Raw genomic sequence first — 16,032 nt, 5'->3', positions numbered from 1 at the left:
AGGAGTTTTTATATGTTTTAAGCCTCTAATTTTTGTTAATTAACTTCCTATAATCTATCTTTCTTCATGGCAACTCAAATTTGCCAGGCGTTTTACCCTTATTTTTAGGGTTCTAATTGTACAAAATGTAGATAAAATAGAATTTTAAATTTCCAACCATGTACAAAGGACTTAGCTTAGTTGTGTGTGGTGATCAAACTAAGCTAATTAAGGGTGCTAATGAGATAAGACAACGTATGAGCTATTCAAGCTAGACAATTAGTCAATTAATAATATATTGAGCCGAGGAGTCAACATTTTACTTGTTCACATTTTTACTCAAGCTTGCATCAGATGAGAGTTTGACCACATATAATCCGAACATAATTATATTCTTTAAATCTATTAATTTCGTATTATGAATCTATGAGGAGTAACCCGTTTTTGTTATTTGTCTCTTTTGACATTCACAAACACACGGGAGTTATTCTCTTAACAAATTCATCAAGAAAAATCAAAATAATATGTAGTATATCAATTGTTGCTTTAGTGGAATTAGACACATCAAATAGGAGGATTGTAGTAGTAATTGTACTAGTAGCTTGTAACAAATTCTATTATTACAGTTTAGAACCCAATTCAACAAACAAGGGCCTATGGATCATGGGAGCACTTGACCGCAATTTAACTTGATGTATACGTACAAACATGTTACATTACAATCTGAATAGCATGAATCCCATTAGAAATGCCCAAATAGTAGTAGGTGATGAGAGGATCATGGATGCACTTGAGGTTGATGGGGTCAACACTGGTCGAATTCTAGGAGTCTTTGATGGTGCCTCAATATCCACTGTGGATGGTGCCTTGACATCCACCGTTGATGGCGCCACCACCTGTGATACTTCTGTGGCTGTTGGTTCGGGTGCTGGTGTAAAGGCTGTTGCTTTGGATGCTAGAATCATGTGTTCAAGACAAATATTCAAAGAATTAAGTCTCATATTATTATATTGATACTTCCTCCGTTTCTTAATATGTGTAGCATGATGACTCTATCAAACATTATTATGATTATCCATAGGCCGTTATGCTTTGGTAGTAAATACTACAATTAGTCTAAACTTATTATGGGAAATTAGTTAGTTCACCCACATTTGATTTTGATTAGGGTAATTTTCTAGTCATCCAGTTTGAATATTTTCGAGTATGAGTCGGATAAGTTTTGTCAATCAAATTTTTAATTTACGTACCTTGGGGACTAAATGCCGGGCTAGGTGATGATGAAGCTCCTGGAGGAGTTGCTCCAAACTGCAGGGGACCTGTTAATTAGATAGCATGTAAAAATATCCGATTAAAAATCATAAAAAATAATTAAGTGCATGCATAATCCAGATTTCAACTTTTAGATTATTCATATTACACTATTAACGTGACTATTATAGTTTCGGACAGAGTGTAGTTAAGTAAAACGATCGTAGTTATTGTACCTGGAGCTGGGAGAGGACTACCAGAAGCTGCAATATGACATAAAACACCAACCCAATTACATTTTTAACAATATAAAATCAGAACTAAAAATCTAATCTTATAAAACTACGGTTGTGAAATGAGGCCATTTACCTTCACACTTAATAGGAACACCACCACTGTTACAAACCTTAGGGAGTCCAAGTGCAAGAGTTCTGTTAACAAGTTGAGGCAGAGGAACACTGGCAGTGACCATGAGGCAAGCGCAGTCGACGCTACTGCTCATCACTGATCTCAATGCACCACAGCAATTCGACGATGGAGATGAGCCATTGGCCGTGCTGCCGGTGAGGTAGTTCATGCATGGGGTGAAGGTGGCTATCATTGAGGCTGTGCATGGTGTAGTCACCTGCCCATTCACTGAACTTACCACTAAATTATAAGTTAAGATTAATAATGCTACTTTTGATGAAATAAAATTAAAACTATCCATTTACTTGATTTTAGTACTTTTCTGTAAGTGTTTTTTGTTTTGCTGAATTTTTGTGGTGAAGAACTTACAAGAAAATGAGTGATTTATAGAGTGGAAGTGTATTTTGAGTGTTGTTATGAGTAAAAGCAGAGTATTTCTGTAGTGAGACCAACTGCCTATGACTTATGTGGAAGGATATGAGTGGAAGGTTCTAATGATTTTAATTTATATACTTGTTTGTCCAAATTTTTTAAGGAAATGATTTGGTTGTGTTTGGAATGTTAGGTGAAGATTATAATTTAAAGATTGTTATTTTTCATAGTTGTTACTTGTTATTATAGCATATTTCAAGTTTATTTTACTGTGACTTGATTGAATTGCTTCTACTGTTGATTGGAAATCTACTTGCAGAAATGATTGATTGGTGATAAAAGAACGTCAACTACGTAGTATAATAGAGGATCTTTTCAAACAGTCAAGTCACTTAATATTGGTTATGGATTATGAGTTATTTTTGACATTATAATGTGACAACTAATTTCAGACGGATGGAGTTGAAAAAAGAACTCTTAAACAAAATTTGTTTCCTATCACTGTGAAATTAGACTATCGAGGATCTTGGTATGAGATAAACTAGTTTCCCAAGATATGTATACCTTTTGGTAAATCTACTTTGTCATACCAAATAATTTCATAAGAGAATACATGATAGGTAGGAATTGAATAAAAGAAAATCAGACAGGACTAACTTAGTATATGTAATAATGTAAATAATATGCTAAATCATGCAAGTGATATAAAATAAATTATATTGTTCAACTAACCATATGAACAAAATATTGGTTTGGCCACCCAAACTTAACTGCATTTTGTTGTCCACTTCCAACTATAATCCTATAAAATCTTCCCTCTCTTTCCCAAAATAATCATCTCATCTAATTCAACTAATTCTCAATTTCCCTCCTTTAATCACTTCTTTTTTTCTTACTTTCTTTGGTTTTTTCTTGCAAATTAAAATGGCTCCAAGAGGTTCTAAAGTATGTTTAGTGCTCCTAGTTTTAGTAATGGCCTTAACATGGAATGGAGTAAAAGCTCAATCAGGCGGAAACAGTTGCACAAGTGTGTTACTTAGCATGTCATCTTGCCTTAACTTCATAACCGGCAACTCCTCTTCCCCTGCATCTTCATGCTGCTCGGCTCTTTCCAACGTTGTACAATCACAGCCTCAGTGCCTTTGCTCAGCTCTCAGTAGTGGGGCAGCTTCCTCTTTAGGTGTTGCAATCAACCAAACCCGAGCTCTCGGCCTCCCCAATGCTTGTAATGTGCAAACTCCACCTGTTAGTCAATGTGGTGGTAAGTTTTTTTTCCATTCAATTAAGACTGATTACTTCTTCATAATACTGTATATAACTAAAGTTCCCTAAAAGTACACAATCTTATCACTAACATAACAAAATCGCGCTCTTTATTTAAACAGGAACAGGAGGATCTTCAGCTTCAGGTGCAGCTCCAGCAGGTAGTCCAGCAGCAGGAAAACCTGATGCAGGATCTGAAGGTCCATCAGCTGATTTTCCCTCAGGTAAATACATGATTTTTTTAAAAAAATTAACAAAACCCGAAAAAACAAGAAACTGATGCAAGTTCTTTATTGCTGCAGGGTCTGGATCCAAGACAGTACCATCAACTGATGAATCAAATGGAAGTACCGTCAAATCTTCCCTTTATCTGCTGTCTTTTATACTCTCAATTGTGTCCTGTACTTCAGCTTTGGCAATTTTTTGAGCCATTTTGTAGCATCCTTTAGCAATTTTTATGTATGTGATTGTACTATATCTATTATTTTGTCATGGTTGTAGAGTGATTTTTGGGACCCTATTGGCTCCCCTGTGGCCCTGTCATTGAATTAGTTGAGCAGTTTGTGTAATATTGTTTGCTTGATTGAATGTAATAAAATTGTACCACACTTTTGAGATTAATTTTAAGGTGTCTATATCAATCTTTTACCAAAAAAAGTGTCTTAATTATCAATTTTGAAATATAGCAGATTACTTGATTTACTGATAAGAAAGTAGTTGGATTCAAGTTTGTTACAGAACTACTACTTTTCAGCAATGTGCATTATAGGTTATACAGCTTTGATGTCCATATTTAGTACCCCAAATGAAAGAAAAATTAGCAATTTATGATAAAACGCTAGACAAATTAGACCTGGCATATTAACTAAACTTACACCTTGAACCAAGTTAATTCACTTACATGCCTAAAATTAGACATCAGTTTTGACCTCTTTTTTTATGTTAACAACCTCCCTATAAAACTCGTCCTCATTAAGTCTGAACATTTAACATCTATTTTGTTATTGTACGTGTAACACACAAGATAATAATGGCCTCACTAGTCGCGCTGGTGCTAGTCATGACCATGTTGTCGGGTGTAGCCCTGGGTGATGATTTGGCCCTAGCGTGCAAAGATGCATTAGTAAGCTTATCGCCGTGTCTTGATTTCATCACAGGAAGCTCTTCCACCCCGACCTCTTCGTGCTGCTTGCAACTACATAATGTTGTTCTATCACAACCTTGGTGTCTTTGTGTTGGCCTCAAAGGCAATGGCTCTGAAATTGGAGTACCCGTCAATGACACCAGGGCTGAATCCCTCCCTAGAATCTGTCACATTAAAACTCAACCTGTTAGCGAATGCAATAAACTTCCTGCAGGATTCTCCCTATCTTCTTTGCCTGCTAATGCTTCGACACTTAAGGGTTCGGCCAATCCTAACAATACAACATTGCCTAAACTTCCTACCATTCCTTCAGCTGGTACGTACGTAACTTAGAGCAATTGGCATATAGCTTAGTGTAGTCGGTTAGGAATTTACCTTATAACCTTGAGATCACAAGGTCTCTATTGTAGTTTGTAGATATTTAAAAGTGAGAATCCCTTACCCTTTCCTAGAAAACATTAGGGTCGAAGGCTGGTTAGGGATCTTTTCTTCTAACATTTTTTTTAAGAGAAACGATTAGGCAGACTTATTATTGCAAATCATGCTCCACCAAAGTTTTTGGGAAAACGAGTTCATAAAAATTGGATCCGAACTCTTACCTTAACAAAGAATATATGCGTTTTGACATATTTCAATCTTTAACGTTATGAATGAAAATTTTCACTAGCTATTAATTGGTGAATTTATATAATGCAGGGACAGGACCGAAATCGGATTCTGGGAACACATCTAATGGGAGCATGACCGAATTCCCGATTCATTTTACCCTCTTTCTTCTCTTCATCACTTCGAGTGTTTATGCTAATATTGCAATTTGAAGTTAAAAACGTGCTTATATATTGATTTTTTTTTTTTTTTTTTTTTTTGAAAACGAAAAATTTCAGTTTAAATCAGCTTGTTTGTGTATAGCTCTGATCACTTTTATTTATTAAAAACCATATGAATTCAACAAATTTCAGATTTTTCATGGATTTCCTTACATTCCAAATTGCTTACCCTCCCGCAACTACACGTTGGGGAAGTGGCCAATTAGCCCTAAGCCCCTTATCCACTAAGAAATGTAACATTATTCGCACGCACTCTTTTTATTGTCTTTTATTATTTATATGTTAGAACAATAATTTGCTTATGTTAGACTTTATTCGTCTCGTTATATAGACAATAAAAAATATTATACGAGTATAAAAGATTTTACATCGATAAGCATGAAACTTCATATGTGAAAATTAAAAAATAAAGGGCATTTAAGAAACCTGCTAACTCTTTTTTCAATTATGCATCTTATGTTCTCGTAATTTCCATTGACAAAATGGTGGATATTGAATAATTGTGAATAGGTTTAACTTAAAAGGGAAGTCTATAACCTCAAGTTAGTTTTGTTGACTCCATAAATTTAAACTAATATAAATAGCATGAATTTTAGGAAAATATGATTAGTCAAACCCATAGAATTTTGATTTAAATCACTATGGAAAAGTATATTACTCGTATGAAGTATCTATCTATCTATAACTATATACTAAAGGCGAAACCAAAGATGACACGTGTCATCTTTTGGTTAAAAATTTTCCCGCCAAAAGTGTTTTTTTTTTTTTTTTGCTTTTTTGTTTTTTGTCAAAAAATCTTCTTAGAATATTTACAATACGTAATACAAAGTATAATATTTTCATTCCTTTCTTACAAAAATAAAATACTTTTTCCTTCCAAAATAATCATTATGTTTCTTTCTTATATATTATACTCAAATATTAATTATTTCATTATTTGATATCCTTATATATTATACTCAAATATTAATTATTTCATTATTTGATAAGTTAAGTATCTTTAATTATTTTATATATGTATAATTTTGAATTCCTATCTTTATCTAATAATTACATACTACATAGATTAAGGGTTTGTTCACATTTCCTGAACTGAGCTGAACTAATTGGAGCTGAACTAAACTGAACTGAACTGATTGGAGCTGAACTGAATAGAGCTGAAATGAATATTTTATGAGAGAAGGAAATTAGGAGCTGAACTGAACTGAATTGATTGGAGCTGAACTGAACTAAAATTAAGCTAAAGTGAACATGCTCAATTTATTATTACTGTAAATCATATTTTAAACATATTATCATAAATTTTTAAGTATTTAAAATTGGAATTATATGGGTTAAAAGTTATATTTTTTATATAATATTTTTGTATCAACACACCACGGCTTTTATGTTACACCACATGCCCAAATTATTACTACTGTAAATCCTATTGTGATATTATCTACGCGATAATATGACCTTTTTTAAATTATATATTCAAATTTTAAAAGTGGTCAATTTTATATGAAAAAAAAAACTGTATATAAAGATAATGTACATGAAAGGCTAGCTATATACATATTTATAAAATTATTATTTGTTTGTCAAAAAGAAAAATAGTACGGAGCATCACTTTATTGTGAATTTTAAAACACTCATAGTCAAAGGAGTATTTTTACGAAACTCAGTTTGTTAATAAACTCTTTATACTTCGTTTGATTTTTCGTGTTTTATTTTAGTAAATATTAGAAATAATAAGAAGATAAATTTATCGTAGTTAAATTTTTCATGTGATTTATATTACTTTTTGACAATTTTATTTTTGATATTAAATACGAATTATTATGTTACAAGCACTAACGATAAATATAATTATAGTGTTACACCAATAAGAATTTGAAAATTACCGTGCATGGCACGGGAATTAACCTAGTGAGACACTATTAACGAAAAATCAATACTTTGACTAATATATATGTCAATACGCAATTTTAACCATTCATATTTGTAAATAATTAAATACTTCATATATATTATCAAGAAGTATAAAAGGTTAATATGATGAAAATATATATATATATATATATATATATAAACAAATTCAAAAATAATTTACATGGGAACACATATATTTTTATATATTAATAAAAAGTATTGTCAAAGTAAGTGTATAAATAATCAAATTGATACGATTAATAAAAAACTAAGGGAGTAACACTTTACATTTTGATAATAATATAAATTTTTATAACCCTTTAATTTGCTTTCTTCTTTTTTTTTTTTCTCTTTTTTTTTTTTTTTTTTTTTTTTTTTTTTTTTTGGTAAAGATTTCTTAATGCTTTGCTTTATGCTATTATATTCACACTTTTTCACTCTTATTATTTTTATTCACTTCTTTTACTCCTACCAATTCTAATAAACTCTACCTTACTTTAACCGCACAATTTTTAATCGTATCCAATTCAACCACCACATAAACAATATTTTCTAAATCACCTTGCAAACAGTAACATCATTTGGAGAAAGACGTGTTATATATATTATAGTACTTGGTATAAAATTGCATGGAAAGATGGAAGAAACTCACTCGAAATACTTATAATCAGTTGATTTGGTCGTAACTCGTAAGGCATCATTCGATCTAAGTCATCTTATATTCTAGAGACAAACATGAAAGACACGTAATTGAAGCTTAATTTTGATTAATTAAATAAAAGCAAAGAAAACAACATAAAAATAATAATAGTCCAACCTTTAACAAAGGCATATATAGTAGGAAAAAAGTTGTTCACCTATTACAAACCACTTTATTTGTTCCTTTCCTTCTAAGCTTCCTCTTTAAATACCCACATATTATAATTTCATTTACAATACAATCATATTATATACAATTATACACCTCCAAAAATATACATACCCTTGGAAAAATATCTATCAAATAATTTTCCAAGAAAAAATTAATTATGGTGTCACCAAAATATGTCATGGTTCTAGTACTAGCAATTAGCTCAATGTGGGCTATGTCAATGGCTCAACGAGTTCTTCAGGAATTAGTAGTGATTGCACCAATGTGTTGGTCACGTTGTCACCTTGCTTAAACTACATCACCGGGAACTCGTCGACGCCCTCATCAAGCTGCTGCAGCCAGCTAGCTAATATTGTTAAGTCCTCACCACAATGCTTGTGCGAGGTTCTTAACGGTGGAGCCTCAGGCTTGGCTGCTAGGTTGAACATTAACCAAACTCAAGCTTTGACTCTTCCTAAGGCTTGCAATGTTCAAACTCCTCCTCTTAGCCGTTGTAATAAAGGTAACTATACTGTATGATATTTTTTTTTTTTATGTTTTCTCCTAATTAATTTATATTTCTATCATATAATTCATCATAAATTGAAGTAGTCGTTCGATAAATGGGTCATCTTCATGTATGATTTAATTTCTTGTTGGTTTTAAGATTTACAAGTAGAATGATTGCAGAATACATAACAAATGGATTAAGTTTGGTTGGATTTATTGGCTGATTTGTGTTTAATTAGTTTTATTTGTATATGGGTTTATTTGAGAACTTTCCTTGTTATATCATGAGTTAATATATACAGTAATATCTAAGTCAATCAATAGTTGAGATATTACCTATTTTGTTAGATAAATTTTATTTTTTTAACTACAATAATTCAAACTCCATTCAAGTTTTTTCAGATAGTTCGGGTGCTTCACTTATGTCAAAAGCAATATATACTCTCCCTTTATTTTCTTGTTTTTCAAATTTCAATACATATAAATTTAATTAGCTGTTAGTATAATTATTGTAATTTTCAAAATGTAAAAATTTAAGTTTATATGTAAAAGACATTTAATGAACATTTTAACAAAATCATACGGAGTAATATTATGTTTTCTTCATTGTGAATAATACAAAAGTAGTTTCAGTAACATAGAAGTTTATAAAATTGTCAAACCATGTCAACTGAAAAACGAAAAATGTATGTTCTTAAATTCAGTGTGTCAAATTCTAATACTTTTTGTGTGCTAATTTTACAGCCGCTTCTCCAGCAGGATCTCCATTAGGAAGTCCAGGTTGGTACCTAACTTTAATAATTACTTATTGAATACTATCATTTAAGCAATTTTAGACATCCTTCTTCAAACTTTAAAAAGAATTTACTAACTTTTCCTTAAAAAAATCGCATACACCCATTATCATATTAAGGGGAACTAACATAACATCACACTATCAGTTTAAACAAATTAGAATTATCCTATGCATTAGCACGAGCACGAGTATTTCATTCCTGGCATAAATACTAATTAGTTTTACGTATGTGAAATTGCAGGAAGTGGATCTAAAACATCACCAACAGATGGTGATTCTTCAGACGCAACAATGTCAAAGTTACCGACTATTCCTGCTTTATTTGCGGTGTTATACGTCGTCGTTTCACACACTTTAGCCTTTTAGATATGTCCAAATTATTTGGTCTTGTTTTGGACTGTCTTATTCACTCTTCTTGTTTCCATGTGCCATTTTTAATTTGTTGTACGGCTGTACTACCACCACACCCATTTTGTAATACATCTTTTTTATTTTATTTTTTTTTGGAATTGAGTAATTTGTTTTGTATTTGAGGTGTATACTTTTTTATTTAAGAGATTATTATTTCCATCATTATATTGCAATAAAAGAGGTGGTGTTGTTATGATTTGACATTAATTATTTGACTTCTCTATTCAAAGCCTTACAAATATGATCTTCCAATAGAAGCTTCTCAAAAAGACATAAACAATAAAGAATTTTGGAAATCATTGTCGAGATTATAAGGTTGAGTAATTTCTAAGTAATTTGTTTGACTAATCTAGTTGTATTGGGATACAATGAGGATAAGTTAAATTTGAAACACGTACATGAGAATCGATCAAACTCCAAATCAAAGTTTGTTTTTGAAGCAAGATCTTAAAATACAATACAGTATTGTTTTTGGCATGAGATTGTTGAATGACTAGGTTGATTTAAGCTCATAATTTGTTTTAATAATACTATCCATTAGAATAATAAATTAGGCACGCACAAATCGGAAAGGTACATTAATATGTTTATTAATACACCACCCAATACGACATTAATGGCTACTTTAAGGCAAAAGGATCATGATGTTACTATAACCCCTTTTAAATACTATTAAGATTTACCATCCACATCAACAGTTGCAAATATTGAATTTCTATTATACTAATTTTTTTTTTAAGGTTGCCCACCCGGTTCACCGGAGCTTAGCTCCGACTACATCCGGATCCGACTCGGGTAGCACACCTGGCTTATGGTGGGTGAGTCTCCCAACAAGAGTTTCTGCATACGGCGAGGCTCGAACCCGAGACCTCCCTTAAGCGACATCAAGTTGCTTACCACTTGAGCCAACTCTTGTTGGTTTCTATTATACTAATTTGTTCAAAGTAAAATCAGTGATAGAAATAACAGTTTTTCACTTGAAATAAAATGCTAACTCTACATGAGCTTTTTATCTAGGATAAATTAGTTAAATTTAAAGGTTTTGTCCAAGATAAATTTAATAGTCCAATTGGAAATGGGTATTTTCATTCATTACTATTAAAACCGCTAATTTGTTTAACTATTAATTGTTATTTCAAATTAATATGGCAGTTTACTTTTGTTAATCGCTAATTAAAATAGTGCCCCTTAGAAGTTAGAACAAAAGCTAACTCAATATCCATAAGTTTTTTCCAATGTAAAATAGATAATGCATTTAGAGATAGACTTTTTTGTAACTATTAAACTGCTAATTGAATTAGCGATGTATTTAACTAGAAATCCTTACTTCAATTGATAATTTACCCTAGCTAATCGCTATTGGGGACTTGTTCAGTCCAATAAGCTAAAATCTCATCTAGGTTGTGCTAAATGATCAAGCTCAAAGAATTATAAATTTTCATTACCATACTTTTAGACGTGTCAGTTTTCCAAACAAAACGATTCAAGCCACTCAAAGGGGTTAATGTATCTTTAATTATGTTGTGCACCCTACAATAAAAGAGTGATCCTTTAGTTAAGCCCATCCACGATATTCCTAACTTGCACTCCTTTAAGGAAATCAAGGTTGCATATTCATGAAGACTAGATTGACACCAATTGTCAAATTCCAAACAAAGAGGATTCAACCTAATTGCATATTCCATAAGCATCCTAAAATTGATTCCTTGCAGGGAGGGCTTTGACAAATATTAACCAAACCCAACTCTCTAGGGCACCTATCATTCTTTTTGTCCCTTTTTTTTGTATCACGTAACTTATAAAGTTGTCACATAAAGTGGGTAATGGTGCAAAATAAAGGAGATAAAGAAAGTATTTATTTGCAGATTTCGCATAAGTTATTGTTTCGTGCACATGTATCATGCGTGATTTAAAAAGTGAACCATATTGAATACTCCTGTCAAAAACCGATTAATAAGACAAGTATTGCAATTATTTAGAATCGAAGAGATACGGAGTACAAAATTTATACGGAGTAATCTCATAAACGGATGAACGTAGATCTGTCCTCCTCCCCCTCTCTATTTCTCTCAGTTTCCCATTGAAGCGCACTTCACGTTCTCATTTTAGGCGATTTCTCAATTTTTTAATCCTCCATTGAAGCACTTTTCGAGGTAAGATGTTCTTTCATTTTTGTAATCATCAAATATCAATTTTACATCTAGGGTTTATCGTTGATTTTGTTGTCATTATAATCAATTTAGGGTTCTTCTAAAGTCGATTATTGAACTATTGATTGTAATTTTTAAGGTTATGAAATATCATAACAACGAGCGATTTTGTTGCTAGAGAAGATAATTATGTGATTTTTCGAGCCTAATTTGATAATTGAATCAAATTTGCCTGTAATTTTAGAATGGAAGTATGAAATTGGAGCTATTCTACCTGAAATTATGTGATTTTGTTGAGCCTATTTTGATATGTATATCAAATTTGCCTTTGATGTTAGGATGTAACTATGAAATTGGATTTTTTGTACATGAAATTATGTGATTGGAGCCTAATTTGATGATTGCATCAAATTGGTTGCTAATGTGTTGCGGAATCCTTTCATGTTAAAATGGAACTATGAAATTGGACCTTCTCTCCCTGCCGCAGGGCGGCAGCCGCCCCTCCTGCTCTGCTCAGGGAAGGGCCTGATGATATATAGTCTTACAAGGCATAGGAAAAGTTCTCGGACCATTACGCAATTTCCTATTCCACATTTCCTCCACCAACCAAACTCCGCCCTATAGTGTATCTCTCAAACCATCTTTTATTGGGATGTCTTGATATTCTTTCTGTCTTTGTCCAGTTTCTTGTGATGTGTGACCTGTGGTAGGTTTGTCTCCTACAAATGTTGTTGAATGCATTGATGGCCTGAAATTGAGTCGATCAATCTTTGAATTAAGTGGAGCTTTGGTAAAAAGCAGGGAAGTTGATGGATTCTATCAAAATGGGGGCTCAATGTTGTTTGGGCTTAAAGAATGTGGAATATATTTATGGCATTGCTTGACCTGTATGAACCCAACCTAGACCTTTTAAGTAGAATCAGGTTTAAGAAATAAGTATACATTATTTTGCTCACTGGTTGAGCTGGGATAGGTCACTCTAACAAAGGTGCAAATTCTTAGATGTGGTACGCCTAGAGGATAGAGCTAGGGGTGTTTTCAAGGTTTTTTTCTGTTCATTTGAAAGTCTCCAAATGAGCTTAATAATTGGCAAATGAGCTAACGTACCCTTGATTACACAGCAGAGCCTCTCCAACCAAGTCTGTGTGTTTTTTTTTACCAACAGATGACATGTGTTTATTACTCTTCCTTCTGATTTCAGAAAACTTGTATGCTTGGCATATTTTCACATGCTTTTTCTTTCTTTTCTTAGAATTTGAAGCCTTTGGACTAGTGGAGATTGGAATAAACCATGTGACTTTACCTTCAACATTCCTTATTTTTCCCGTGTGATTGTTCACACATAATAAAACTCGTTAGCCACTTAGCCTTGATGAAATCCATGTAACCTATACAGTAAATGTTTCCCACTTTTAGTTGTTAGTTATTGTTTTAGTCGTCTTGTTAAGGTTTGTTTGTTTAATGTTTATTAGCGTTTCTTTCAAGTGGTATATGTCTTATAACCTGTTCATTTTCCATTAGTGGTGTGATTTGTGATGATCATGAAATGAAATGCTGATTTACTGGTTGATAGTAAACTGGTGGTCTTACGTGAATATTGCTGCTAAATTATTGCTATTTTCCCCTTGATAGAATATATGAGATTCTGAATAATTTCAGTGCCTTTCTCTTACTTTGTGCTCTAAATGATTCTGACCAGCATAAATGATGTGTGGGTACAATAACTCTTATTTCAGGTTGTACCAAAATTCTACTTAGGGTTTCAACCAACATCAATTGTCTTCACACGTAACGGATGTGATTCTATTTTATCATGTCTGTGCTGATTGAAGGTCTCCCAGATGCTGTTGCCCTCAGGTGCCTTGCTCATGTTCCTTTTAACCTTCACCCCAAGTTAGAACTTGTAAGTCGTACTTGGAGAGATGCTCTTCGCAGCCGTGAGCTTTATAAGGCCAGGGAAGAGGTAGGTTCATCAGAGGAGTTTCTGTGTGTATGTGCTTTTGATCCAGATAATCTATGGCAGCTGTATGATCCCCTCCACGACATTTGGATCACACTCCCTGTTTTCCCATCAAAAATTAGGCATCTTGCTCACTTTGGGGCTGTCTCCACTGGTGGGAAGCTATTTGTGCTTGGTGGTGGGAGTGAAGCTGTTGACCCATCAACTGGTGATCAGGATGGGAGCTTCGCAACCAATGAAGTATGGTCTTATGATCCTGTCATGAGGAGGTGGGCCCAGTGTGCTCCCATGCTGGTTCCTCGTGCAATGTTTGCGTGCTGCGTCTTGGATGGAAAGATTGTTGTTGCTGGCGGTTTCACTATTTGCCGAAAATCAATTGCTCAGGCTGAAGTTTATGATCCTGAAAAGGATACATGGGTTTCAATTCCTGATCTTCCTTACACTCATAACTCAGCATGCTCTGGAATGGTCATTGGGGGCAAAATGCATGTTGTGCACAAGGGGCTCTCAATGGTGCAGGTCCTTGAGAGGCCTTCCGACGGTTGGAAGGTAGAAGACTATGGTTGGCTTCAGGGTCCAATGGCTGTAGTTAATGGAGTTCTTTACGTCATGAGCCATGGCCTTATTTGTAAGCAGGAAAGCGATAAAAGAAAGGTCATCGTTTCAGCATCGGAGGTAAGAAAGAGAATTGGGTCTGCAATGATTGGATTGGATGGAGACATATATGTAGTTGGAGGTGTGATCGGTCCTGATCGATGCAACCGGGACATCAAGCCGACCTCTGATGTTGATGTTCTGACTGTAGGGAGTGAAAGACCAAACTGGCGCCGAGTAGCTCCTATGTCCAGATGCCGTGGAACCATACTTGGATGTACACAATTGAGAATTTAAAGATCTTTTCGAGGATGTTGTGTTCTGTTGTAAGAATGGTGCCCCTGTTTTGAAGTTTGGCACCATGAGCGCAGGGGAACATGTGTTACTCTCTAATGTCTATTCCCCTTGACTTGTGTTGTAACTGGTTACTTATCGCTTGATCATGAAATGCTTGAAGTTTATACAGGCAACAGATCAATGTGGAATGTAAACCTGTAAAGTTTCTTGAAGAATTGGCCAATTCTTAGAGCAATTTAACAATTACAATTTGTTTAACCTCTTTGGGTGCTGAAGATGTTGGAATGAAGATTGATCATTACTTTCTAAGTTAGTTTTTATTTGTGTATTTTATTTTTTGGCGGTGATCAATAATTAAGGTGAAAAAACTTTGTATTGCGGAGGATATTAAAATAAATCATCAATGTAATTTAAGATGGATTTTTACTCTTTTCTAGAAATAGAGGGACACATGAAAAAAAATGAAAATGGTATTCATTTACAACCTTTTTTCCCAAATTGTTGTCCATGTTTTGTTGTTTACCTTCCACTATCATAGTTTGGATGAGCTAAATGTATCTAGAAATGTCGACTTTTCGACTGTGTGCCTGTGAAATTTCTTTGAGGCCTAGCATCAGTCCATAAACTCAGAATTCATATTAGTATATTTTTCCATTAATCCATAGCAAGATGGTACAACGTCCAAATTTTAACAGGAGGGGAGGACTTTCAAATAGTTTCAGATTTTAACTTTCCATTTGGAAATCTTTACAATAGAAGTAACAATTTAAGCAAATTACATCTCGTCTACTACTCAGTCCCTGAACTAACGTATATATACACCGTTGTCTTCCCTTGAAACGTCTTTTGCTTCTCTAACATCCACATTTAAGCCTTACTGAATCTAAAACCCGGAAAGGGTACGCAAAAATGACAATTAGGTCAATCCATGTCAGAAGTCTGAACCTATTTGACAGTATGTACAAACTCTTAAAAATGAAAATGGCCATGTATCTACAATTTACACAGGCAGCCAATTCGTTAGCCATTGATCGAGTTGAGAGTTAATCACAAGCCTCAGAAACTCACAAATTGTCTTTCTCTTGGTAGCACCTTATTTAGACATTTTGCCTTTAATAACACTTTATAATTAATTTTGAGAGTTAAGTAACTCACGAGTTATTTCGTCTATAACTATTTTCTTTTATTACGGAATAATGAATTTAAAACTTGGGTTGGACAAACTGCACTAGGCTACTAGCTTCTTTGGACGGCTTTATATTGTATAAGAATTATTTATATTAATTATTATTATGTCAGAAAAGTT

The 16,032-nt window shown here is 33.4% G+C and overlaps 4 protein-coding genes and 1 pseudogene across 5 annotated transcripts; 4 read left to right on the top strand and 1 right to left on the bottom strand.

Moving 5' to 3' along the window:
- Positions 1-695: 695 nt before the first annotated feature.
- LOC145597209 (non-specific lipid transfer protein GPI-anchored 16-like) lies at positions 696-1,965 on the bottom strand. Its single transcript, XM_081653363.1, has 4 exons — positions 1,600-1,965; positions 1,467-1,493; positions 1,230-1,298; positions 696-934 (listed from the first exon to the last, which is right to left on the bottom strand). Exons 1-4 carry the CDS (start codon positions 1,937-1,939, stop codon positions 696-698), a joined length of 675 nt encoding a protein of 224 aa, XP_081509489.1. The 5' UTR covers positions 1,940-1,965.
- Positions 1,966-2,868: 903 nt separating this feature from the next.
- Positions 2,869-3,894, top strand: LOC145599140 (non-specific lipid transfer protein GPI-anchored 5-like). Its single transcript, XM_081655550.1, has 3 exons — positions 2,869-3,271; positions 3,396-3,497; positions 3,576-3,894. Exons 1-3 carry the CDS (start codon positions 2,935-2,937, stop codon positions 3,698-3,700), a joined length of 564 nt encoding a protein of 187 aa, XP_081511676.1. The 5' UTR covers positions 2,869-2,934; the 3' UTR covers positions 3,701-3,894.
- A 409-nt stretch (positions 3,895-4,303) lies between these two features.
- LOC145597368 (non-specific lipid transfer protein GPI-anchored 15-like) lies at positions 4,304-5,235 on the top strand. Its single transcript, XM_081653523.1, has 2 exons — positions 4,304-4,733; positions 5,114-5,235. Exons 1-2 carry the CDS (start codon positions 4,304-4,306, stop codon positions 5,233-5,235), a joined length of 552 nt encoding a protein of 183 aa, XP_081509649.1.
- Positions 5,236-8,131: 2,896 nt separating this feature from the next.
- LOC145599214 (non-specific lipid transfer protein GPI-anchored 26-like) lies at positions 8,132-9,845 on the top strand (annotated as a pseudogene). The gene is made up of 3 exons (XR_014103705.1): positions 8,132-8,531; positions 9,263-9,298; positions 9,556-9,845. The product of XR_014103705.1 is annotated as a non-specific lipid transfer protein GPI-anchored 26-like (transcript).
- A 1,859-nt stretch (positions 9,846-11,704) lies between these two features.
- LOC145598294 (F-box/kelch-repeat protein SKIP30-like) lies at positions 11,705-15,190 on the top strand. The gene is made up of 2 exons (XM_081654631.1): positions 11,705-11,878; positions 13,612-15,190. The coding sequence occupies exon 2, from the start codon at positions 13,689-13,691 to the stop codon at positions 14,724-14,726; it is 1,038 nt and encodes a 345-aa protein (XP_081510757.1). The 5' UTR covers positions 11,705-11,878; positions 13,612-13,688; the 3' UTR covers positions 14,727-15,190.
- Positions 15,191-16,032: the final 842 nt, after the last annotated feature.

This window comes from Chenopodium album, chromosome 20 (assembly GCF_948465745.1).
Source record: "Chenopodium album chromosome 20, dcCheAlbu1.1, whole genome shotgun sequence".
In the NCBI taxonomy this organism is placed as follows: Eukaryota; Viridiplantae; Streptophyta; class Magnoliopsida; order Caryophyllales; family Amaranthaceae; genus Chenopodium; species Chenopodium album.
This window is presented reverse-complemented; position numbering and strand designations above follow the sequence as displayed.